This window comes from Ambystoma mexicanum, chromosome 1q (assembly GCF_040938575.1).
Source record: "Ambystoma mexicanum isolate Mex_15411 chromosome 1q, UKY_AmexF1_1, whole genome shotgun sequence".
Taxonomy (NCBI): domain Eukaryota; kingdom Metazoa; phylum Chordata; class Amphibia; order Caudata; family Ambystomatidae; genus Ambystoma; species Ambystoma mexicanum.
The window spans coordinates 129803905-129830344 of NC_090922.1; the positions used below are offsets into that span (position 1 = coordinate 129803905).

At 46.6% G+C, this 26440-nt stretch overlaps 1 protein-coding gene across 1 annotated transcript in view; it reads left to right on the forward strand.

Annotated features, from left to right (window-relative positions):
* ZCCHC14 (zinc finger CCHC-type containing 14) overlaps window positions 1-26440 on the forward strand; it is a 1189754-nt gene that overhangs the window by 158691 nt on the left and 1004623 nt on the right. The window contains exon 2 of the mRNA XM_069636185.1: window positions 8363-8486. Within this exon, the coding sequence (XP_069492286.1) occupies window positions 8363-8486 (124 nt within the window). The remainder of the gene's footprint in view (window positions 1-8362; window positions 8487-26440) is intronic.

A 26440-nucleotide genomic window follows, 5' to 3' on the forward strand; every position in this document is an offset into this window, starting at 1 on the left:
TAAACATTACATAAAGTACATCAGTTCCTCTAGAGGTAGAAAAGTCGGGGAATCTAATCCATAAACCCGGCGTGAATAAATTCGGGGTTAAAGGTGTTTATTACTTTCAATCCCATGCCTGATCTAACTGCTTTTAGTAGTCCAGACACCGGCCTTCCCTTCAACCCTTTTGTTGCTGTCTTTAGAAAGATGGAAAAGCTGTTCAAACAAGGTTTGTTTGCTAACCACGTTTCTTGGAAACACAGAACACCATATAATGCAAAATCACGATCCCCTTCAAAAACAGATGTGCAAAACCCTTTGTATTCCAGGAGCACAGGGTCCAACCTCTCTGGTACCTTGCCAATTCTAGTTATCATTTCTGACAATCTGTGCCCAGGGCCCTCTGTAGCCAGTCCCAACATTCCCCTCCCTCCCCCTTACCTGCTGCAAATGGATTCAACCGTCCTTCCCCTGCCCTCTAGACCATTGATGGTTATTTTAACGGTGGGTTTATCCTCCCACTTAAAGGAGACTTTCGACGAATGACGATTCCCCCTCAAACCACTTCTTTTTATTGCTGCGACTATCAAACTCTACCTGTTTTTCATACCCTTTTGTTCCTCCTCCCTCCTTCAACAACCCTATTTGCTCATCTTGAGGGCCCCCCTTCTCTAGTTGCTCCTCGGTCAAGCCAAATCCTAAGGGCTAAAGAAGGACTGCATCCTCCATCAACCTATCTTTGACCAACTTGGAGCCAGGCACAATTTTACATTGTCAAATCGCGTATCCCTCGTAAATTCTATTGACTCAATGTCTTTTGAGCGAGTGAACGTAATCTAGGCAAATGCTGAAACAACCTTAACATGTTTCCCCGGTTCCAGACCAGTCTGTCTTTTATGTCCATAATCCTTGCAAGGTGTACACATCTCCCATCATTGCCCGGTTTTAAGGGCGCTTTTATTCCTTATCTTTGCTACTCCCTCCCCACCCCCCATCCCACCCTTCCAGAGTCAGATGAGCCCTACCCTACCCTGGCCTGACGCAACGCATCAACACACCCACACATGATAAAGGCAGAACCTTGGACTGGCTGGCCGACACCAATTGTGACATCTCCCTAACTGCCATCCCACCATGTGCGTGGTCAGACCACCACCTCATCACCTTCACAATACCCAAAGCATCACAAAAAAGCACACCTACCGTAACAGCAGCGCAAACATTAGCAAGGAACATATGCAACATCACCATTGAGAATCTCAGACCTTTACTGCATCCTATCTCTACAGCCAATCACACTCGCGAATGCCCACCCTACCTCTCTAGTTGAATTGTACAACGACACTCTGGAACAGGATTTGAACCAGATAGCACCTCTCAAACTAAGAAAAACCAAACTATCTGCCCATGTGAACAAATGGTTCTCCGCAGAATGAAAAGTTCTCCGTAACCTCAAAAGAACAGCTGAAACCAGTTGGCGAAAAGCCCCTTCCCTTTCCACTAAAGAAAAATTCTCTGAGGCTGCCACCACCTACAAAGCTGCTATCACAAATGCCAAAAAACATATCTATGATGCAAGAATCCAAAACGCTAAATCTGCTACGAAAGAGTTATTCTCTATCCTTAGAGAATTGGAATCACCAGTACCTCCCACAGATGACTGCATTAAGGACAAAGCCTGGTGCAACAACATCCAACTAGCTCTTTCCAATAAAATAGCGCTCTTGCAAGCCAAGATAGAATCCAAAAAAGCTAACATTGCTGCTAAAGATCATCTCGGCCATACTCGGCATACTCCGAGCCCACCCCACCCAGATTGCCCCCTCTTCCATTTCTCGCCAGTCACGGAGGGCGAAGTAACTAACATTATCACAAGCCTCAAACCATCTAACTGTCTAGGGGACCTATGTCCCATCTCAGTTATCAAGGATGGGGCCAAAGACCTTGCACCCTTTATCACCACCCTGATTAACTCATTGTTCAAGAACTCCATTTTACCAAGCAACCTAAAAGAGGCATGGGTCCTTCCGCTCCTCAAAAAGCCTAGTTTAGACCCCAACACCCCTACCAACTATAGACCTCTGTACCCTTTATCCTAAAAATACTGGACAGAGTAGCATACCTCCAAATACAACAACATTTGGAAGACAACAACCTTCTTGGCCTGCGACATTCTGGCTTTAGACCCAGGCATGGGACTGAAACGGCCCTCCTGGACCTAAAAAATCCAAATGGATGAAGCCAAAGACCAGGGCAACTTGGCCATCCTGCTCCTGTTGGATTTGTCTGCGGCCTTCGATCTAGTCGACCATCAAATCCTCACTAACCACCTTTCCTCGGCTGCTGCATTCTCCCAGAATGCCACCAATTGGATTCGGTCCTTCCTCTTGGACAGAACAACCAGGGTCTTCGCCCCATCAGGAGGTGCTGCGGCAGACCCTGTCCCTATCTAATGTGGAGTCCCCCAAGGTTCTTGTATCTCCCCTACGCTCTACAATGTCTTTACAAAACTCCTCTTTGACCGTCTCGATGATTTGGGTGTCACATATACTAATTATGCTGACGACACCCAGGTCCTCATTGCACTCGCAGGGAATTATGAGGAGGATGTTGCAAAGTTGAACGAGATCTACCTTGAAATCCAAGCATGTAAGGCCACCCACAGCCTCTGCTCAAACAACGATAAAACTGAACTGCTTATTGTTGGATCCCAGGCCCGCCTTAACAAACTAGATCCTAGATACCAATCCTTTATCATTGATGGCAACATCATAAAAGTGTCTAAAGAAGTTTAAACACTGGGTGTGTACCTTGATTCCACACTCTCTCTTAAAAAAAAATAAATAATAATTAACGCCACCAACTCATCTACAGCATACACTAGCAAACTTATCAATGCGTGCAAGCCTTTTTATCCACTAATAGTTGCCTCACCCTGGCCAGGGCACTTATACTATCCAAATTGGACTATTGTAACACACTCTTCCTCTGCACGATCAACCACAACCTGAACAGACTACATACACTACAAAATAACGCCCTCAGATGCGCACTCAATCTCCCCCGCCAGCCTTCAGAAAAGAGTCGCACTGGCTCCCCATCCACGAGGGAATTAAACTCTGATCGCTTGTCATCACACACAAATGCCTCTATCGGACAGCTCCTCGTTACCTCTGAGACAAATTTACCAGACACAGTTCTACTAGACCAACCAGATCCCCGAACACCAGCTCAACATCCCAAAGTTCAATCTAAAAACAGAAGGGGAGCTAGCTTCCCTGTATTAGCAGCAAAACACTGGTGCCCATGACAATCGGAGCAGACGCATCATTCTGGTCATTCAGAGCTAAGGTAAAGGAACTACTCACTTTGCACCAATAGACTATTAACTGCACTTAGCGAAATCCGGTATCCTTGGATCTATGTTTAACAGCACTGCTTTGGACTATTTTGTAACCAGTCCATTTACCACTGAACCTGCCTCATGGACCAACTCTGTAACATGGTCCACTGTACTGTACCTTCCGCTAATGTTGTACCCCACCTTTGTATGTGCAGCTGTATGTAACAAATGACTTGCCTAAGCGCCCAGCTACCCCAGGGTTTGGCTGCGCTATATATATAAATAAATAAACTAAACTACCCGACCAGGATTCTAAAGTGTTTTTCCGACGCTGTTCCAGTGTCAAGAACTCGGCCAGAGTGTTTGCTCTATTTCCCGTTGAACCCTTTGTTACACCCTCACTTGAAGCCATGTCATCCAGGATGGCTGTTAACGAAGGAACAATGGGGTGGGCCTCCGGTGTGCTGTACTCGATCATTGAAGTCTGACTCACATGGATATGTTGACAAGGGTTTATAGTCACTTTTTCGACAGTCATTATTTCGAAATACAAATATGTCGAATCAACATTGCCAATTTTTTTTTTTTTTTTTAGAATGCCTTATTTTTTTTCAAAAATGTTTGGGGTTGGGGGGATACCCCCTCCCCCAACCCCCTGTTTTTTTTTTTAAACATCTTTTTTGGGCCAACTAAACAAAACGAAACCCTTAAAAATAAACAAGAAATTCGAAGAAAAAAATCGGCACTTTTGATTCGACATATTTGTATGTCGAAAAAAATGTTTTCGACATAATGACCGGATACCGTTGACAAGTTAATGAGCTCGCCCATGTTGTCCAAGGAAGTCTCCTTGATCACTGGTTGCTCAGTCTAGTCATCCTTGCTGTCATTAAAATGCAAGGCCATGTTACTCCTTGCCTTCCTTCTCTCTTTTTTTTTTTTTACTTCTTTGTTTTTATGGCCTTAGTGGTGGACTTAAGTTTTTTTATAGGCGGGGGAGTGGAGCGTTGCATTATTATTTTTATTTGAGGCATTAGATTTGACTTTTTTCCCATCAAGCATGTTTTTTCGTTTTTAATGTCTGCTGTGAATGGTTCTTAGTCTCGTCTCCTTCCCCCTACTTTTTATTAAAATGGTACAAGCCACGACCTGCTCATTTGGGGGTAGTGTACTACTTTCAACCCTTGAGACCTTTTACCCCTCATGTTCATCTATTGTTGGCTCACTAAAGGGCATTTCCCATAGACAGACAAGGGCCTCCTCCTCTTCATGGACCTCTACCACTGCTACCTATGTAATATTTTTGTCCGGGCATGTTTGTACTGATACGTCAACCAAAGCAGAGGTGCCGAAGTCATATTGCTGTTCTCCTGTTGTCTGATCCATTTTTATCAGAGCTAACTTTGCACCTCAGCGGTATTGACGTCCTCTTGAGCTGGGAAGACTGTTTTCTCTCCTTATAGTCTTTGACCACGTATTATAAGATACACAGGATTGTTTTTACCTGGTGTTCTTGGTTCTTATCCAGGTTGGCCTGTACAGCCATGATTAATCTTTCCATATATATCAGTTTTTTTCCAGGAGAGTAGTCGGATCTTTTATGGTCTCACTTATGGTCTGGCACAGTTTGGTAAAGGGAGCCAAAACTATGGCTAATGCTGCCACAGTGTTAGGATTTATATCTTCATTTCTGTCTGGGTTTGCCGGTCTGTCAACCTCATTCTCTTCAGCCATTGTTTGGGAGCCTTTGTCACTATTTACAATGTGATTGATTAGTACTTTCACATGCTCTCTCAAGGTATCTTCCAGGTTGTGTACTTTCCCTTTGGGGCATAAATGCGCAGATTCACAACATTTTTTTGGTGGTGGAGGTTGGCATGCTCCAGCATGAGGGTGTTCAGGGCAGTTGTTGAGCCTCCCAGGAGCCGTGGTAATTCCTTATGCAGGAATTTGAGGGGTGGCAGCAGAAAAGTAATAGCCGGCTCTACGCTCGAGCTATGAATTCCCAAAGTCAATTCGCCTGTTTGCCCCTTCACTGTTAATGTCTTCTTTTCTACGGTCCTACAGGCTCTTAAAACCTCCTGGTTTCCCTGGCCTCGTTCACTCAAGGGCTGCTGAGGTACGACTGCCCCCCGTCCCCACATTTTCCATCTCACAGTTCTCCGCTGCTAAATTCACAGAATCAGTAGTTTCCTCCGTCTCAAGTGACTTTGAAGAGATGGTGAGATCCGAGGTGGACGAAATGTCCAAGAGTTTGATCTGAGATTTCGTGTTCCCTGTCCAACGTGGTTCTTTCTTAGACATTGGGTGGGACGACTTCTCAGGCTGGTTGCCAGCATTTGTCCTTGAGTATGGACTGAGGAGCCTAGAACTAGTTTAGAAAAAGCGCCTCTTTGGTGAATTTTCGCCCAAATCGTGGGATTTTTTTCAAGGGTTGCCCGACATTGGTCGCCACACCCGAATAGGCATTTCCAGCATTTGCCTCCTGATGAAACGCCACAGAACATCCTCTCTTCTTTCTTTGAAGGTTCGGCAATTTACTTGCAGCTGGTTGCCTCTTTAATGCCAAGCTCAGGGGGGAGATTTGTTGCTCCACTTCCCCTTTGTTGGCCGATGATCTTAACCCAATACCGGGTTGATTTGTCTCCTCTGTACTCCCACTGAGCTTGATGATCTGTCCTCCCTGGTGGCCATTCTGCATGTCAACGCCCGGGAAGGCACTCGCGAGGGCGGCCTTTATTATGCTTATAAGTTCTGCTTCTGTCAGGACCGATGTTTCTAAGTCATAGTTGGGTGAAACGTTTCTCGCGGCTCGCACCTCGGTTTGAGTGCAAGGGGTGTGGGAGGAGGAAACTGCACCGACTTTTGCAGTCATCACCTGTGGGTTTAAAGGTTGCTGGTAACCCGGGCAACCAACATGGCTGCCACACCATCGCAAAGTGATGGGTCCCTTCATCTAAAATTGCCGCCTGACTGCACGCGCCCTCCTGGGCTCTCATGCTTGTCCCCAAATGCTCGCAGGGGTGAAAGCTCTCAAAATCACGCCCTGCCGGAAGCCGGCACCAGGCCCCTGACTCCAACAGATGCGCCCTTCTAGTGCGCACTGACTGATGCTGCTGTGGGTGCCGTCCGCCTGTCCATGAGCAGTCAGTGAGCCAGGAGCGGCCCCCATGCTCGTCTCCAGTGTATAGTAGCCGTTGACACAGGAGTGAAAAGACAGGCGACAGAGTTAAACTTAATCCGTGGCACCCCACGGTTTATTCATCAACTGAATAACGTTGCCTCACTTTAATACAAACATGTCAAGCGAAGAACACAGAACAGTGTGCGCAACACGCGCACACATCTATAACACAGTTACCCGGTTTTGCGCAGAATGTGTCATGTCACCCGTGGAAGGTGAGGGTGTACGTGTAGTAGTGTATTAGTGTTGTTTTCCCACATAACGTCTATATAATGTAGGGTATGTATATGGTATGAAAGGTTGTGCTGTCTCCTAATTGTTTGTTGTATACGAAGAGAGAGATGTTGTGGTTGAGTTAGAATGTGATGACACCAGTAGTGGGTGATGTCAGTGTAAGAAGTTGAAGTGCCTATGTGGTTGGCACCGGTGGAGTTGCAGTGTTGCTCCCTACTTATCAACTCATGGACTGTATCAGCATCTATCCAATAAAGGATTACCTGACTCCGTCCTAGCGTCATCCATAAACCTTTTATTGCCTTCCATAACACAGACCTTTTGTTCATGTAATCCTCTACATTCTTCCCTGACTTTTGTGTGACGGTTCAGCGCTCGGATGCCTTGGCCTCAAGCGCTATACAAATATGCATACATCAAATTGCGCATAAATCAAATATCTGCTTCCGTACCATCCACTACTTTCCATAGGGACAAGGTCGTACACGAAACACACCCTGCCTTTGTACCCAATATTCTGTCTGGTCTTCTTACTGACCCCTCCTCCGAAGGGGAGAGGGTTTTGCACAATGTGGATGCCTGAAAGGTACCTGTGTTTTACCTTGACAGGACTTGTGAATTTAACTCTTCAAATAGGTTTTTGATCTTTGCACAGGACACTATTGTAATCAGCTGGCTTTAAAGTCTGTCATAGACCTGTGGATTGTTTCTTGCATCAGTGAAAGCTACAAGTGCCAAATGTTGCCCCCTTCTAAACGTATACATTTGCAAACCGTGAGAACAAAGGTAGCGTCTGTGGCCTTCCAGTGGCATGTTCACTGTGAGGGTATGGCCAGGGCCGACCAAGTGGGCCTTGCTTTCTGACTCCAGTGACCAGGTTAATGCCAGATTTGGACAGGCAGTGCTGCAGAATCGTTTTGGTTCGTCAGTTTAGGTTCACCCGTCTCTCTTGGCATTTCTGCTATGTAATATCCCACAATTATAACAGGGAAAAAAAGGGCACAGGACGTTGCAACAGGTAAGTTACTGTACTTCTCCTCCATAGTCCCCTTTCCTTTGCCTCCCACCTTTCCCACTGAACTAGACACAAGTCCAATACGGATCAGGCAGATGGAAAACAACTGATGGGGCTGGGCTGGGGCAGCATTTGGATGGGCATGCATACGTGTGTGGCTACTGTGACCAATAGAAATCTAGGGATTTTTCTCTTTGATGACAACATGGCCGTATTGTCCCTGCAAGCGGTACTGCCCACAAATATGAAGGAAAGGCCTTATGGATTGTAAGTAGACTTGGAACTAAGATGAGTATATATGAAGATTTTTTGCAGTGAAATGGTTAGGCATATTAAGTGTTTTCAGGTGCCAAGGAACAGGCATTGGAATTTGAACTGTTTTAATAATATAGGCCACTACAGAGATCTGAGGTGCATTGGCAGGAAGAGTGGGGATTGTTTTGCATTGCAACTGGTAATCTATTTGGACAGTGGAAATGGGTGTTCAAAAAATCTTTTAGCAAGCTATGTTTTTTTCCTTGTTAAACACATACTCACTCTAAATTGTCCCAGGTAAAAAGGCTGATGGCGTATGGTAATTTTAATTTGTATGTATTTTTTGTAGGTTACACCAAGAATTGAAAACCCTTCAAGCGTTGCTGGAAACAGTTTGGAGAAAGCCCTACATACACCAGCACATTGCATTGAAGAGACATTACCCAAGAGACATTCAAGCAAAAACTCCAAAGGTAGAGTCCCAGATCACCATGTCCTCTGTGACCAAATGGACAATAACTCATGTAAAATAATGGCATGTAAGGACGAAGAAGTAATGAGAAGATAAGCAATTTTGGTTGCTTTTTGTTTTTAAATGTTAGTTCTGTTGTATTTTATTAACAATAAATGGGTCTGGAAAATGACTCACTTTTGAGAGAATTGAGACTTTAGAGAAATTATTTAGGAACTAGCTTGTAAATTAAGAAAACATGTATTGGCTATGAGTAATATGTGGCTGATAAACCAGTAATTGTTGCTTCATTGTCAAGCAGTCATCATTTCACTCAGAAGATTTTGAAAGTAGAAGGGTTTTTCCTGCATTATTTAAAAAAACACTAACTCTAGTGGTGTTGGGTAAACCTACTGAGAAAATGGAAAAGTTCTCCTTAAGTACAATGCAGTCTCATTATGTTCAGGATTGATTCTCTGAATCAACCAGTGGTTGACTATTCTAATTTTGGTGTTCTTTAAGCAGTTGTCCCATCGACTTCAGAATGTGAGTTGTAAACAATCCAGAATTGTTAGAACACTGCTTGCCAAAATCAGAATCGGACCATTGAAGTGTCCAATTCAACAATAGGTCTCTTGTTTTGTGTGTATATATATGTGTATATATATATATATATATATATATATTTCTGAGGCTTGTGGAATCTGCTTAGATCACATGCTGTGCATAGGCCGACATCTAGTGGAAGCTGCGGAGTATTACAGTTTGTTTTTCGAAACTCGAAAATGGGCGTCGCACAGGCGTGCCAGTAATACTATCCCTAGTGTGACGTCCACTGTACCCAAGATCCCTCACGCGTCTGGGATCCTCAGATTGTTTTTTTCCGCCATACTGGTCGGAAGCATCTTGCGGAGTCCCCTGGCCTTAGCCATACTTTTGCTATTATTGCAATTTAAAATTATTTATTGATCCTTCCCCACCCCAACGTCGACCAACGACACTCGACGACGGCTGGAGAAGACATCGACCGTCGGCTGCTGCACGACGGATCTGGGCCTCGGAAGGCCGCTGGCCTCGGCCCGGGCCTTGTAGGCCGCTGGCCTCGGCCCTGCAAGTAGGGAGAGTGGGGGGTGGTACATACTCTTCACTCTTGGTATATAGGTACACCTTATATATTTCCTACACTTACCAGCCCGCTGCCTCAAGGTGCGTATGGAGGGTACCCCTTTCCAATTCTGCCCCAAGTGCAACCGCAAATACCCTTGGGTCGACAGGCACGCCACGTGCAATCTCTGCTTGCCGAGGGACCACCCCGAAGCGAACTGCAGAGCGTGTAGTAGGTTTAAACCTAAAACACTTAAGGACCGTTCGACAAAGCGTTGGGCCCACCACGCCAGGCAGGCAGCCATGGCAGCGGAGGGCGCCTTCAGCGATGGCAGCAACGCCGTACTTTCGGACGGCGAGGGCATTACGGCGTCGAAAGACTGCCGAGCGCTGGTCCCCGACCTCGGAAGGTTGTCCGGCAGGGCGGCTATGGGGAAGACCCCCGGCGACGCAAGCGCTACACCTACACACACTAAGCACACTAAGTCCAACCGAACCTCGACGACGTCGACTTCTCGGAAAGAGGCACGGATAGAACGGTCCGACTCGGTGTCCTCTGGGCGCTCTCGATCGAGATCGCCTCATGACGCAAGGCAATCATCCACTCTTGTCAAGAGTGCCTCGCTCCCTATATTAATGGAAGTTCGGTCGTCGGAAGACGAAGACGACTTCCACCCCCAGGCCGCGCTCCAAGAGACCGAGAGCGCAGTTAACACCAGCGAGGCCCCACGCTCGAAACAAGATACCTCTCCCGACCCTCGGCGCCAGGCGTCGAAAGTCTCTGGGGCCTCCAAGGGGCAGGGAAAACATTTTTCCACGCACGGGGAGGGAGGGAAACAGCGGAAAGCTCAGCCTTCCACTCCTGTAAGACCATCCTTCCACCCCAAGCAGACAGATAAACATAAATCTACTGGGACATCAACATCCAGCAAGGGTACCCTTGATAAGTCCTCTAAGTTGCCTACTAAAGTCATACCCTGTTCCAAAGAATGGTCCAGTGAGGACATAGACAGGGTCATGTCAAGGATGTCTTCCTTAGCGGATTTTTATGACAAAAACCCAGAACATTTCCTTTCGTATGACCCTCAAGGGGCCACACCCTTAGGCTCCTCTGATCCTATCCCCCTAAGTAAAAAGGCCCGGGTCGAAAGACCTGACCCCTTCGAGGTGCAGCCTTACTCTACTCCATACTCTACTCCACACCCCAGATACCAAGGACAACCTTTCCCTGAAGGGGACCAGGAGTTTTCAATTATGGAGGAACGAACCGGGTCTGAATACTATGCGGAGGATGAGGACCTGGAGGAGGTAGAAGATGAGCAGGAAATTTACAGAGTAGATTCCCCGGTAGAGAGCGAAGCCCCAGTTACCGACTCGCCAGTTGATAACCAACCCCTCCTTAATGAAGTTCTTGCTCGCGCAGCAGAACATTTTCACATCGACACCCACGGTGTACAGGAGGAAAGGGACTTCGCAGAAGAGTTGGTGGGAGAGAGGAGGCCGGTCGCTCAGACCATCCCTATCCTTAAATCCATCCAACGTAGAATAGATCCATCCCTGGTGAATCCTAACCTCACCAGAGCCGTCAACCCCAGAGTCGAAAAACTTTTTCGGGCAGCCCAGTCTGACCCTCTTTATATAAGAGGTCATCTTAAACCAGACTCCCTAGTGGTTACCAACACTCGGAAGAGGGCTGGGACACCCTTATCGTCAGAAGCTCCTCCCGACAAGGAGAGCAAAAGACTGTACGGGTTTGGCAGGAAGGTAGCCTCAACGTCCGCCTACCAAGCAAGGATTGCAAACTCCACCACCCTGTTGGCAAGTTACAACTGCCATCAATGGGAAGAGGTCGCGGCGCTCATAGCCTCTGCTCCTGAACCGTTAAAGGGCCAGTTGGCTCGGATCTCGGCAGAAGGGAGAGCCGTGTCTGGTTGCATATTAAAAGCAACTTTCGACGCTGCAGACAACGCAGGAAGATTGATAGCAGAAGGTACTGTTATCAAGAGACATGCGTGGTTACGGCAGTCGGGGTTCAAAACAGAAACACAGGCTTCATTAATAGACAAGCCGGTGGAACCAGATCTATTGTTTGGGAAAGCGGTCGAAGACGCACTTAAGAATGCCAAGGACGAGTACGAGACTCTCAAATCCTTTGGCCAGCTTACCAACAAACCCCCGAACCAGAGGGGGAACAGTAATTTTCGTCGCCCACGCGGCCAAAATTCACAAAGAGGCAACTATGCCCAAGGACGGGGTACACAATGGAACAACAACCAGCAGTATACCCAAAGTTACAGCAAGGGTAACAAGAGAGGTCGTGGAAGAGGCAGAGGCAGCCCCAACAAAGGAGGTGGCACGCCTCCGCCAAAGCAGTGACGCTCAGTTCAGGGTTCCTTCTCACGCAACCCCAGTAGGGGGACGCATTTCCAACTTCACCCAGGCTTGGGAAGGGATCACCTCAGACAGATGGGTGCTGTCAACAGTGTCCACAGGATATTGTATAGAATTACTGCAGCGTCCCCGGAACCACCCTCCACGACAAAGAATACACTCCTTAGAACATCAGAAGATCCTTCTCGAGGAGATCGCCATTCTGCTAGAAAAGGACGCGATAGAACTCGTCCCAGGACACCAGGTAAACAAGGGTATCTATTCAACTTACTTCCTTGTGCCAAAGAAAGATTTGACAATGCGCCCAGTATTGGACCTACGGCCTGCCAACAAGTATGTCAAGCCCCAAAAATTCCGTATGACCACGCTACAAGAGGTAATCCCCCTCCTAAAAAGAGGGGACTACATGGCAACCTTGGATATGAAAGATGCTTATTTTCATATTTCCATGCTCCCGGCGCACAAAAAATACTTGCGCTTCAAAGTGGACAGTCGCCACTACCAATTCAAGGTACTGCCCTTCGGGATAGCTTCAGCACCAAGGGTATTCACCAAGGTACTGGCGGTGGCAGCTGCACACCTACGCAGGGAGGCAATCCCAGTGTACCCTTATCTGGACGACTGGCTCATAACGGGGGAAACCCCAAGAATTTGCAGGTCAAACATTCAGAGGACTATCGACCTTCTCCACGAGTTAGGCTTCTCTATCAACGAGAAGAAGTCAAGTCTGGTGCCAAGCACCTCAAAACAGTTCCTAGGAGCAATCCTAGATACTCAGAAAGGGTTGACCTTCCCCTCGGAAGAGAGAATTCGGAATATACTACTGCAAATTCCACATTATCAGTCAGGTCAACAAATAACGGTACGCAAAGCAATGCGGTTACTGGGCATGATGGCGTCATGCATTTACCTGGTCCCCCACGCGCGTCTGCGCATGCGTCCCATGCAGGAATGGTTGGCGAAACAGTGGTCTCAGGCAAGTGGTCAGTGGGACGATCTAGTGGTCGTTTCGCCAACACTCGTACAGAGCTTACACTGGTGGACAAAAGAGAATCTCGCAAGGGGAAAACCCTTTTACGATCCCGAAGTACAAGCAGTGGTAACTACAGATGCTTGCCTGACTGGGTGGGGAGCTCACCATCTCCACCACACAGCTCAGGGTCTCTGGTCTCACTCAGTAGCCAAGAACCACATCAACCTGCTAGAGCTTCTGGCAGTATTCCGAGCGCTTCGGGCGTTCGAGCCCCATCTACTAAACTTGTCGGTGCAGATCCGGACGGACAGCACGACAGCCATGTTCTATCTGAACAAACAAGGAAGGACTCGTTCGCCAAATCTGTCCAAGCTTGCCCAGAAAATCTGGATATGGGCACTCAGACGGAACATCTTCCTATCAGCACAACATGTTCCAGGGGTGCTCAATTCCCTAGCGGATGCCCTAAGCAGAGACTCCCTTCCAGAAGAACACGAATGGGTCCTTCACAGAGAGATCGTAGAAGATCTCTTCTCTCAGTGGGGTTTCCCCACTATAGACCTATTCGCCACAAGCGAAAACAAACAATGCCCAGGATTTGCATCCAGGTTCCCCCAGCCAGACTCCCAAGGGAATGCCCTGTGGATGAACTGGTCAGGGATGTTTGCGTACGCTTTTCCACCAACTCCTCATCAGAAAGGTGGTGTACAAGATGAACAAGGAATCGATGACGCTCATCCTAGTTGCTCCCATGTGGGCGAGACAACCATGGTTTCCACACCTACGCAGGATGGCGCTGTGCGAGCCCATCAAACTCCCAGCCTGGTACAACCTACTGTCCCAGCAACAAGGTCTAACAGTGCACCAGGAACCCAACTCAATGAACCTGGCAGCATGGCTCCTGAGGTCATAGAGTTTGGGCATCTCAATTTACCACAGAGGTGTATGGACATCCTAAAAGAATCCAGGAAACCAAACACAAGGCACTGTTACTTTGACAAGTGGAAGAGATTCGTTATTTGGTGCCAGAATAAACAAATCAACCCAGTTGATTGCACTCCTTCCAACGTGGTAACATACATGCTCCACCTGCTGGACGCAGGTTTGGTTTTTAACTCTCTGAAAGTACACCTGGCAGCCCTCTCGGCTTACACCACATCCCATAACAAAGTATCGTGGTGGAAAGTACCAGTAGTTAAAGCCTTCATGGAAGGAGTAAAGAGACTTCACCCTCCTATTTCGAACCCACCGCCAGGATGGGACCTCAATGTGGTGCTAGCTAAGCTCATGGGCCCCCCTTTCGAACCCATGCATAAGAGTAGTCTCAAACACCTGACTTATAAAACGGCCTTCTTAGCCATTACCTCCATAAGAAGGGTCAGTGAAATTCAGGCTCTGTCAGTGCAGGATCCTTTCTTTATTATCCACAAAGACAAACTGGTTTTACGCACACACCCTAGGTTCTCACCTAAATTCATATCTAAATTCCATGTAAACCAGTCCATCGAGCTTCCGGCTTTCTTCCAGAACCCGCAAAGCTCGGCTGAGGTGAAACTACACACCCTTGATGTGCGTAGGGCGGTCCTCCACTATGTAAATAAGACCAGACCGCTAAGAAAAACAGATCAACTGTTTGTCTCCGTAGCTACAGGCAGAGAGGGGGATCGCGTCTCTAAAGGCGCGATCTCGAAGTGGATTATCAACTGTATACAGCTGTGTTACTCTCTTTCTGGAAAAACTCTGCCTTTTACGCCAAGGGCCCATTCTACTAGAGGCATTGGTGCCACTCTGGCTTTCATTGCAAATGTTCCCCTCAACACCATTTGCAAAGCAGCTACTTGGAGCTCTATTCACACTTTTACTCAGCATTACTGCATTGACACTCATTCCAAGACAGATACACAAGTGGGACAAGCGGTTCTAAGACACCTGTTTGCTCATGACCCTTCTCACATCCCACCTCCTTCTTCGGGTACTGCTCGCTAATCTATGCACAGCATGTGATCTAAGCAGATTCCACAAGCCTCAGAAGGGATACATTACTCACCGTAATCGTATTTCTGATGCTTGTATCTGCTTAGATACACATGCGACCCACCCTTCCTCCCCTCCGAGAGAAGGCGCATGATTGCTTGTAGTCTTACCTTTCTGTCTATCTGCTTGGATTATCTGTACTCACGCTACTCCTCATGCTTCCTCATGTCAGAAAAAATACAATCTGAGGATCCCAGACGCGTGAGGGATCTTGGGTACAGTGGACGTCACACTAGGGATAGTATTACTGGCACGCCTGTGTCGACGCCCATTTTCGAGTTTCGAAAAACAGACTGTAATACTCCGCAGCTTCCACTAGATGTCGGCCTATGCACAGCATGTGAATCTAAGCAGATACAAGCATCAGAAATACGATTACGGTGAGTAATGTATCCCATATATATATATATATATATATATATATATATATATATATATATATATATATATATATATATATATATATATATATGATACATTTGCACATTTTAGTTACTAAAAGGCCCCAATTAGCCCATCCTTCTTTTCTACATAGTTTGGTGAAAGTCACTTCTGTAAAGAAAGAACCACATTTCAGTTTGGCCTCATATAGTACGTGAGATTGATTTATGGTTTGCTAATGAGGGTGCAATTGATACTCTTCACATATACCTCTTGGGAACTATGTTTGTTGCCTCTGAAATCGGGTTCTTGACATTTTGGTTAATTAACTTGCCTTTTTTCATACATCATTGTGTCCTTTACACAGGAGAAAGTGTGCAAGCAGAGTAAGATGGCTGTAAAGTCTACGTACATGAAAAACGGGGCATAACTTACTAACTATGCTAGTAAAGGACTTTGGGACAGGATAAGGGTAACGGTGAGATAGAGGATTATCGCCACCAGATGCAACAAATGGAGAACATTTTGCCTGCATGATTGACGGCTGCAGCAGAGTGTCTGTTACATAGACCAAAAATTAGACACATTGGCAGCTAATGTGGAATGCTCCAATGCTAAAGTAGATCTATGCACTAGTATTGTGGAGTCCGAGCACCTCTCTGGAAACGGATGATGCAATGCACTCACTAGATGCAGAGCTATCAGATCTTCAGCAACACATATGATCAAGGCAAAGAATGACCAGCTGTAAAACGGCTCCCAGCGGAAAGTCAGGATTCTGGGGCTACCAGAATCTACACAAACCGGACCTATGAAACAGTTCTCAAAAAGATGCTAGCTGTTCTGCTGGTTAACTCACTGCTGTCTTTGCATTTCCTAATTGAGAGGCCCACAGTTCATTGGGCCTGCATATGGCCTTACCCCAAGACCCATTAAAGCCAGGACAGTGAACCCATAGGCCCTTTAAGCGAGGTAACAAATTATTGGATGGATGGGGATGCAGAATTTACTCTGACACCAATAATAAGACCGAACGGCAAAAACATAACTGTTTTAATTGCAATTGTCTAAAACAGGGAGTACAACGGACATCAATGGACGTTCGCTCAAATCTCTCTCGAGAGTCTAAAGGCATTTCATTAAAAATTACTTTTATATTATGAAAATTCTTCATCCTTGACGTCGTACTAAGTGGCAAAATAAGAAAACCTACTTGGAGTTGTGATGGGCTTAAAGGGAACATCTAGGTATACTTTCTATGGGGGGGATAGGATTATGATTGGATCACGAACATCAGGTGGGCAACGCAACCCACCCCTAGTGCAAGTCATCTTCGCCGTCATTAAATACATAAGGTTTCATTGGCTTTCAAACTATTGGGCTCTTTGCTACCTGACCCTCTACAATTGGTTGCAACGCTTGTACCCTTCTGGAATATTCCACTCGCTAGCAGCACGCAAGCTGGTACCCCAGGGGCTTGTGGGTTACTTTGACCATGTCTTCCCACCTAATTAACCCATCATCGTTTCTGCAGTCTGCCATCCGAGTTGTCTTTGAACTGGGCCTTGCAATTTTCACTGTGCCTGAGAATAAAAGGGAGTGTGAGCACATCTTTATCTCCAGTCTCGATGTGCTTTGCCCAAAATATATTTTCATCTGGACCATGTGACGGGAGACTGTGTTTGAGCTACTTTCTTCGCATTTATTCCTATTAAATGAATAAGACTTGGCACCCATAGTGCTTTTCCATTGCACCTGAAACAGGAGCTTCCCTCGCTTCTCAAGTTCATTGAATCTTCTTGAATAGATAGCCAGTTTCTTGGCTGCCTCAACCCTTGACTCTGGGCCAGACAAGCCTTCTCAAATCTTCCTTCATCGTCAGCGGTTTCATGGGGTCCGAGTTTACTTAAACATGACGTGGAACATCCAGATGATGTTTTTTTGGCGGCACAGCCTGCTGTCTTCATTAGGTATAACCACCCTTATGATTACTTAGTCTACTTGCGTTACAGCATCTGTACAGTTATAAAGTGATTTGCATTTTCTAGTGTTTTTCGCATGTGCAATCTTCATTCCCGCACATGAAATGTTTCTCAACTCTTCAGTTCGTCCTCAGATTCTATAAGATCTATATACTTCCTTCTTTGGCATCTCTTCTTGATGCGTCATTTCTGCTTCATGTGATGTCACCAGTCTCTTGCCTTTGTCATTTCGCACTTCTTCAAGAACCTCTTTTAAGAGGCTATCATTTCTCTGTGGGTACGTTACGTATGGCTTTCATAATGGATACCTTGTTTCGAGGATCCTTAGTGGAATAGATACCAATATTGGCATTGTGCATGTCGCAATTTCTGGCTTCCAACATATAGGAAGAATTGGGGCAGGCTTTCCGGTAGAGGCATGTGGCTCCTCGTCTACAACAGGGATCAGGATCTAATTCTTTGATCTGCAAGTCAGGAGGGTGACCTCTCTTATCAATCATACAGACTCATATTTTTCTCGGATTATACTCCCAACTGCACAGTCCTCCAAGAAAAACGTTAACACAGTCCGGAGGATGCTGCGAGAATGGCAGGTGCAACATGGAATGCTTTTTCTGGCCAAATTAAAAATATCTTCCTAACTCCAGCTGCCTGGCAGTTCATCACAAATATATAGAAATTTAGTCTTCTCCATTAATGGTTCTGCAATTACTGCATCTCAGCATGGATTGCTCGCGTTGCAAGTGTTTCGGTATTGGGAGGCTGTTGAAAGGCACCAGTTTATAATTGCAATGCTACATTTTCAACATTGGGTTTAGGCTTGGTGTACCCGTGAGTAAGAAAACTGTTCTTTGGTGCTCTTTAGGAAAGACTAGGACCGAGTGCAAAATTTGCACTCACCACTAGCCATTACCTAGTGATATTTGACTCTTGGCTAGTAAGAAAATGTATGCTTTGTGCATGTATATAATTGAGGTGGCAAGTCACTTTTTGTAGCTGGCTAGTAGCTTGCAACTGGAAGTTTTGCACCTTTCACTAGGAGAAGTCTCTAGATTTAGCTACCACTCCTATGGTATATGCTGCACTTTGTGGTTTGAGAATTTTATCTTTAGGCGTGTGGGTCCTAGGTTGTGCCCTAATAGTTGGGATGCACCAGTGAGGGAGCGAGACTGGATTATTGCATAGTATGTTTTGCACACTGACTGCTCTAATGGTATATGGTCAGTGATATGTATGTTAAAGTAATTTAATATCTGAACATTCCTGGTGGAAAGTTAAAGAATGTCTTGCAACACCGATTTCTGTTATCCTGGAATGTCGGTTCTAAATAATCTAATCAAAGCCCACAGAGTGGCAACTTTATAAACTGACATAAAGTTAACATACTGCTCCTTTAGGAGATGCCCCTCTAATCTGAAGCAGGCGATGCTGGCCAAGAGTTTGGGGGGGTGGGATGTTGTTGCACATGATACACTCAACTACACCCGGGGGTTCCATGTAATAATGTCGCCACAAAAATATCGCCATACAAAAATATCGCCGAAAAATTGTCATTTCTTGTGGTGACATTATTGCATGGAACATGCGGGGGACACCTCCGCAACCCCCAATTATTATTATTTTTTTGAAAGAAAAAAAAATGTTCTGCCCCTATCGCCACATATATGGTCACCCAAATAATATCGCCACAACATTTTCGCGGCGATATTATTTACGGCGACCATATGTGGCGATATTAATACCTGATACCCACCCGGGTGGGTGGGGGCGGATCATTCCTCTTATCCATTGTAGAGTACAATTTGCAAACAGTCCAAAGTCGACCATGATGGCAGATTTATTATAGTTTTAGGCCAATTGATGGGTTCGCTAGTGGTGATAGCTAACATTTATGCTCCAAATATCCACGCACTGATTTTCTATCGTCCATATTCTTGAAATGTAGGGCGTACATAGAATGTGCATTTTTCGTTTGCGGAGATATTTACACAGTCACTGATGACAACATTGATAGAACAAGATCAGCTAGTGGGCCACACCTCCAATTTTCTAAACCGATCACTGATTTCATGGACAAACGAGCTCAGACTGAATTGCGTCATAAATGCTAGGGCAAAGAAAGAGGCTACACTTTTTCTTCTTCCCCACACAAGACTTTCGCCAGATTATATCTGTGGCTCAACACCAGGAATCTGTAGGTCGATGTCCCAGTCAGATCTTGGCTAGGACATTGGCCCTCAATACAACTTTGCAGGTCCGGAAACAATGGTGCCGGTAAGTTTACCGGCACCATTGTTTCCGGACCTGCAAAGTACAGGTCTGCAGGGCAGGTGCCCTCCCGTCCGGCAGGTCTGACTTGCCGTGTGTAACGGCACCCGCCCGCAGACTTTCATGGAAGCACTGGCACCGTTATCAATGGTGCCTGTGCTTCCATGGTCCCCACTCCCATAGATTCCTATGGGACTCTATTGGAATGGGGATCAACATTATACCGGCGCATGACTTACTGGACCGCCATGGTTGTAATGCCCCAGTGTTTCCCAGAAAGTCAGGCGCCAGTAAATAATTATGGATCCGGCGGCTACCTGCCGGTTTTACCAACTCGGTTACCGCCGAACCAGTAATGAGGGCCATTGTCAGATCACACTCCATTATTTTTGAAGCACACTGTATATCTGTTCCGCTGCTTTCGCCCTTCCAGACTCGAAGGCTGACTATGTGGCTGCTCAGATTTGAAGATCTCTGGATACATTTTGAGAGTTGGTGGACAGAGTCTATATTTCGAATGGATTGTGTCCTCCCACGTATTCCTCATCTTGTGATAAATTGTTATCTCCAGCTTCGCTGCTTCGGAAAAAAATGTTCTCGGCAGAGGGCGCTGTGCTCGAGGTCGTGGCGTCGATTGTCCCTCGACGTACTCCGTACTCTGTCGACGTCACCGATGGTATAAATAGCTCGAGCCGCACCCGTTGCTTCAGTTCCGTTTTTCCGATCGCTTCGCTATCGAGGACGGCGCGCTTCTATTTTCTGTGAAGAAAATGTCATCATCTTCGACACCTTCGACACCCAGAACTGGGTTTAAAAAGTGTGCAGATTGTGGATCTAAGATGTCGATCACCGATCCCCACCGGATTTGTCTCTGGTGTCTCGGTTCCAGTCACCGAACCGACGACTGCGGGTCCTGCCAATCGATGACCGAAAAAGCTCTTCGTGAGAGGAGAGGTAAACTGTTGGTGGGGAGGGAGGCCTCAAAAAAGGTTTCGTCAAAAAGACATAAGAAAGCGACTGATTCTAAGGAATCGGATCACCATAGGCACTCGAAGAGATCTCGATCTAGGAGTAGATCGAGACACTCTTCGTCGTCATCGAAAAAAATGAAGAGGAGACATAGATCTCCCTCATCATCTTCTTCAGAGTCGACCGAAGAAATTAGTTGTCGGATTAAATCGGATTCTCCCAGTAAGTGGGAAAAATTCCAAAAAAAGATGATGGAGGTTTTCGAGAATGCAGCCTCGACCCCCTCGAAAGAACCTCGAAAAAGCCATACCCCTAAAGTCGCTCCATTGGATGACAAAGGGAAGTCCAAGGCTACTATGGCCAAGACCAGTAGCGTCGAGGAATACAAAAAACCTCGAGTTGACGTAAAACCGTAGAAGAATCTTCGAGAGTCGAGCACCTCTCCAGTGCCGGCCAAGAAACTGTCAGATATCCTGAAGCACGGTTCCGTGTTGACCCGTCGTGAAGAATATATTTCTTCCTACCAATGTGATTCTCAGGGGTACGAAAGGACAGGCTGAGAAACTAATTGATCGGAAGATGGTGTAGAGTCGTTGGGATCGGTAGAGTTGAGCGGACCACAAACTTCACGATAGATGGAGAATCCAGGTTCCTTTCAACGACTGCAGAATATTACACTGATTAACAATCAAATACACCCCTTTCTGGATAAACGTTTAACAAATAATTAACCGACTAACCTGCAGAAAACGGGTTTTAACCAGAAGTGTTTCATGCAAGAATGTCCTCAATACTGGGGAAATCTGGAGACCATAAGAAGAGAAAATACAATCAGTACCAGATAGTGAGTTGTAGAGAATGGTAAGGAAAGTTAAGTTTCTTACCCTGGTTTCCCTGGAAGTGGTCGTCTCTGGCAAATCTCCTTCTCCTTTTCTGTACGAACTGTGTGATGGTATCTGCCCCCTGTCCGACGAACCAAATAATCCAATGGTGCAAGGAAGTCACTAGTCCAGCAACAACCTATTCCCGCCGGCACGAGGACGCCTAAAAGGTGCTCAGGAAGTCTCTAGTCCAGCACCTAGCCTATTCCCGCCGGCACGAGGACGCCTACAGCACCCTGGAGGAAAGGACAGGGAAGGAATCGGAGGGGAAGAGGAAGGAAGGAAAGAAAGAAGGTAAGAGGTCTCCCAACCTTCAAGGTCTGAAATCAACTTAACCAAACCACTAGGCAAGAATAACCAAAAAACAATCCGAGGCCAAAATACTAGAACAGGTAAGGGCAATCCGTGAGCATATCCAATAAACGTAATCCGAGATAAAAAAAAACCAAAAATTTCCAAGCGAGAAGAGCCACTGTCAATATGGGATCAGAAGCAGCGAGAAGTGGGCGCCGGATCATTAAGTACCTGAACTACCGGCAACAAGATGGTCACGTGACCCAGTACGTTTTCTATCACGTGGAAGACGCCGCGCCCACTGACGTAACCTCCATGGTAACTTCCACGTGAGGCGTCGGGAACTACGTTCCCGACGAAAATGTCTACCGCGAGTAGAGCGTGGATAATGCAAGCCCGCCTCCTGTCTGATATTCGAACGCGACAGGCGCTTTTGGCTACGAGAAGACAAGAGAACCGAAGGTATATCACAAGACCTGAAGCGTTTTCTGACAGAAACATAAGTCGTCGAAGACTTCGACAACTTCGTCGACGCCCTCGACGTCGATAATTTCGACGCCAAGGCCAAATGCGTCATCAATGCCATTATCGAAGACATCTTCAAAAACTTCAAAGACTTCGAAGACACCCTCAAACTTCGAGGGATTTGCCATTTCCTTCGAAGCAGATGGAAGAGGAAGAAAGGAGATTCACTCCTTTGCCCTGATCAGACTTTTTTAAATCTATGTCGGCAATCTATGAAGAGTCTGCTTCAGAAGAAGACGAGGTTACTCCTTTGGGAGTTGCTTATGGTATAAGACAAGTTCCTGAAGAACCTATTGACCAGGAATCTAGAATGAGAGACCTGAGTGATACTCTACATTCTGCCAGTGGAGTTGACACATCCCCAGAATTAGAGTTCGCCAAACCTGATCCTGCAGAGCATGCAGATGCTGGGTAAAGGGGTCTTATGACCAGGGTAGTTGAATATATGGGTTGGGGTAATACTTCAGCCATTTTTGAACAAGATGACATGACGGATATTATCGTCAAGGGACCTCAAAGATCCTGTTCTCCCTTTTCACAGGGCCCTTCAAAGGACTCTGGAGAAAAACTGGGAGAAACCCGAAACTATTGCTGCTGCAGATAGCACTTTCCCAAGGAAATATAGACCAGCTGGAACGGATCCTGAATATTTGAATAAACATCCGACTCCAGAGAGTTTAGTCATTCTGGCAGCATCTACTTCAAAACAAACTGCTTATACAACTATCCCTCCAGATAGCGAGGATAAAAAAATTGATGCCTGGGCACGTAAAGTTTTCACGTCAGGCAGTATGGCACTTAAATCAGCAAATGTCACCTGTACCCTAGCCAGGTTTACCCATACCCTGTGGGACTGTATTTCGGCGGCGGCTGATCATATTCCGGAAGGCGAGGAAAGGGAAGGCTTCCTGAATATAGTCAAAGACGGGAAGGAGGCAATGGGGGAATGTCTCCAGTCTGGACTGGATACTGCTGATAGTATCAGCAGATCCATGGCTGCAAGCGTTGTGCTACGCAGATTTGCGTGATTGAGGAAGTCGGGATTTGCACCGGACGTGCAAGCTAGACTCCTCAACATGCCCTTTGATGGCTCGAGGCTCTTTGGCAGAAAGGCTGATGAAAGCCTAGAAAAACTTCAGACCTCGAAAGCGGCAGCTAAATCACTTGGCGCCTCTTTGCGCCAGCCTCTAAAACCCTATTCCGGCTCATCTTCCTGGAGGGGTCGTTCTTTTCGATACTACTCCTCTTTTGGTAGAGGAAGAGGACAGGCTTCTCAAAGGGGCAAAAGAAACTTCCCTCGTGGAGCACGAGGAAGAGGTGCAAGATCAGCCTCAGGAGCGGCATCTGTACCCTCAGCCAGTCCTGCAGCCGCCTCCAAATTCCTCTGAGACCTTATTACAAAAAACAGTGGGAGGCAGGATCTCTCAACATCTGAAGGAATGGCGGGGCATTACCTCAGATGCTTGGGCACAGGAAACAGTAGCCCAAGGTTACTGTCTCCCCTTTCTAAAAAGGCCTCAGAATCATCCACCGGGAGCCAACTCCGCCAAAAATCCGGATCCGCTCCTGTTGCAGGAAATTTTAACCCTGCTAGAGAAAGGTGCCATAGAACTGGTTCCTGTAGCGGAGAGGAACAGGGGTTGGTACTCCCCATATTTTCTCATCCCAAAAAAGGACGGAGCACGAGAAACTTGAACAAGTTCCTCAGGAAGGACAAGTTCAAGATGGTGACTCTTTCTCAGATCCTTCAGGCTCTCCAACTCCAAGATTGGTTGGTATCATTGGACCTTCAGGATGCTTACTTTCATGTGCCAATCCATCCAAAGCACAGAAAGTACCTGAGGTTCGCGATTGGCAATTCTCATTATCAGTTTCGAGTTCTGCCATTCAGGTTGACCTCCGCCCCGAGGGTTTTCACCAAACTGTTGGCGCTTGTGGCAGCAAGTCTCAGGAGAGGAGGTATTCACATATATCCCTACCTGGACGACTGGTTGATCAGAGCAAGTTCTCCAGAACAAGCTCAGGAACATCTTTCGATCACCTGCCACTTCCTCCACAAACTGGGCTTGTCCCTCAATTTCAAGAAGTCCCACATGATACCATCCCAGAAGCTCCAGTTTATCGGAGCAGTCTTGGACACTTCATCGGGAAAAGCCTTGCCTCCCTAAGTGAGAGCTCTCCACATCCAGCAGATGGTAACGAAGTTTCAGAATGCCCAACATCTACCGGCCTTCGATTTTCTAAGGTTGCTCGGCCTCATGGCATCCTGCATTTTCCTAGTACCAGAGGCCAGGTTGAGAATGAGATCCCTTCAATGGGCACTCAGAACTCAGTGGTCCCAGTTCTCAGGGAATATGTTGGATCTTCTGCAAGTCCCGAGCGCAGTTTCTCAGGATCTTCTATGGTGAGCTTGCAACGACAACATTCTCAAGGGAGAGTCTTTTTGGCAACCATGGCCGGAGATAACGGTAGTGAGGGACGCCTCACTCACGGGGTGGGGAGCACACACCAACAATCTGACAATCGGCGGTCGTTGGTCTCCATCGGAGTCCAAACTACACATCAACCTATTAGAGCTGAGGGCAATCAGACTAGCTCTGAAGGCCTTTCTGCCCTCTGTACAGGGAAAGAATGTCCTTATAATGACGGACAATACAGAGGCCATGTACTATCTCAACAAGAGAGGAGGTGTAGGGTCACTGCCACTGTGCAGAGAGGCAATGCAGCTCTGGTTCTGGGCAATACGAGAAGGAATCCCTCTGTCGGCAATTCACCTAGCCGGAGAGAAGAACACGGCGGCAGACGCCCTGAGCAGGCAGAGCACGGTCTCTCACGAGTGGGAGCTGGCTCAGGAAGTCCTTCTGGAGATCTTCGCCCTTTGGGGAACCCCTCAAGTGGATCTGTTTGCCATCGTGATCAACCGGAAGTGCGATCAGTACTGCTCAAGGGAATTTCCTCAAAGGGGAGCTCTGGGAGACGCATTTGTAGTGGAGTGGAGGTTTCCACTGCTGTACGCGTTTCCCCCAGTCCCCGTGATTCCTTAAGTAATCAGGAGGTTGAGAAAGTTCAGGAAAACCATGATCTTAATTGCCCCGGATTGGGCCAGGAGAACGTGGTACCCGGACTTTCTAGACATGTCCATCTGCCCTCCAATACGTCTTCCGCAAAGAGAGGATCTTCTCTCGCAAGAGGACGGTCGGGTTCTCCATCCAGAGGTCAAGACACTCAACCTTCACTCATGGTTTCTGAGAGGTTGAGATACAAGGATTGGGATCTTCCAGATGACGTAATGGAAATCTTGCTTTCGGCCAGAAGACCAGCAACAAAGTGTTTGTACCGATGTCGCTGGAATAGGTTTAGTAACTGGTGCAAAGACAAGGATGTGGACCCTTTTCAGTGTGGCACCCCAATGGTGCTTTCCTTTCTGCTACATCTAGCTAATTTGGGGCTCCAGATAGGAACAATCAAAGGATACCTTGCTGCGCTGTCCATTTTCAAGCGCTCATCGGAAGAGGTTTCATATTTCAAAATACTGTTAATAATTCAATTCTTAAAGGGGCTAACTAATTTATACCCTCCAGTACCTTTTCATGTACCAACCTGGGACTTAAATTTAGAATTAAAATTCTTGACTTGCATACCTTTTGAGCCTCTGCACTCATGTCCATTGAGGCTTTTGACTCTAAAAACTGTCCTCCTTGTGGCCCTATCATCAGCCCGCAGGGTTAGCGAACTTCAGGCTCTCTCATGCAAACCACCATATACTATTTTTTTATAAAGATAAGGTAGTCCTTAAAGTTAAACCTTCATTTTTGCCAAAAGTAGTCTCGGACTTCCATTTGTCACAATAAATAGTACTACCTACGTTTTATCCTCCTCCTCATCTGGGCAAAGAAGAGGAGAGATTTGACAGATTAGATACCAAGAGGGCTCTTAGTTTTTACATCTCTAGGATGGCTGTGGGTTACACTGGTCAAAAATGAGGCTTATCTCTAACAAAACAGACCATTTCCCGCTGGATCATATTAGCCATAGTTGAATGCTACAGACTAGCGGGAAAAGAACCACCAGATGGGCTTCGTGCCCATTCTACAAGGGGAATGGCTACTTCTGCGGCTCTAAAGAGGGGAGTCCCGGCAGCAGACATTTGTGCAGCTGCAACCTGGAAAACAAT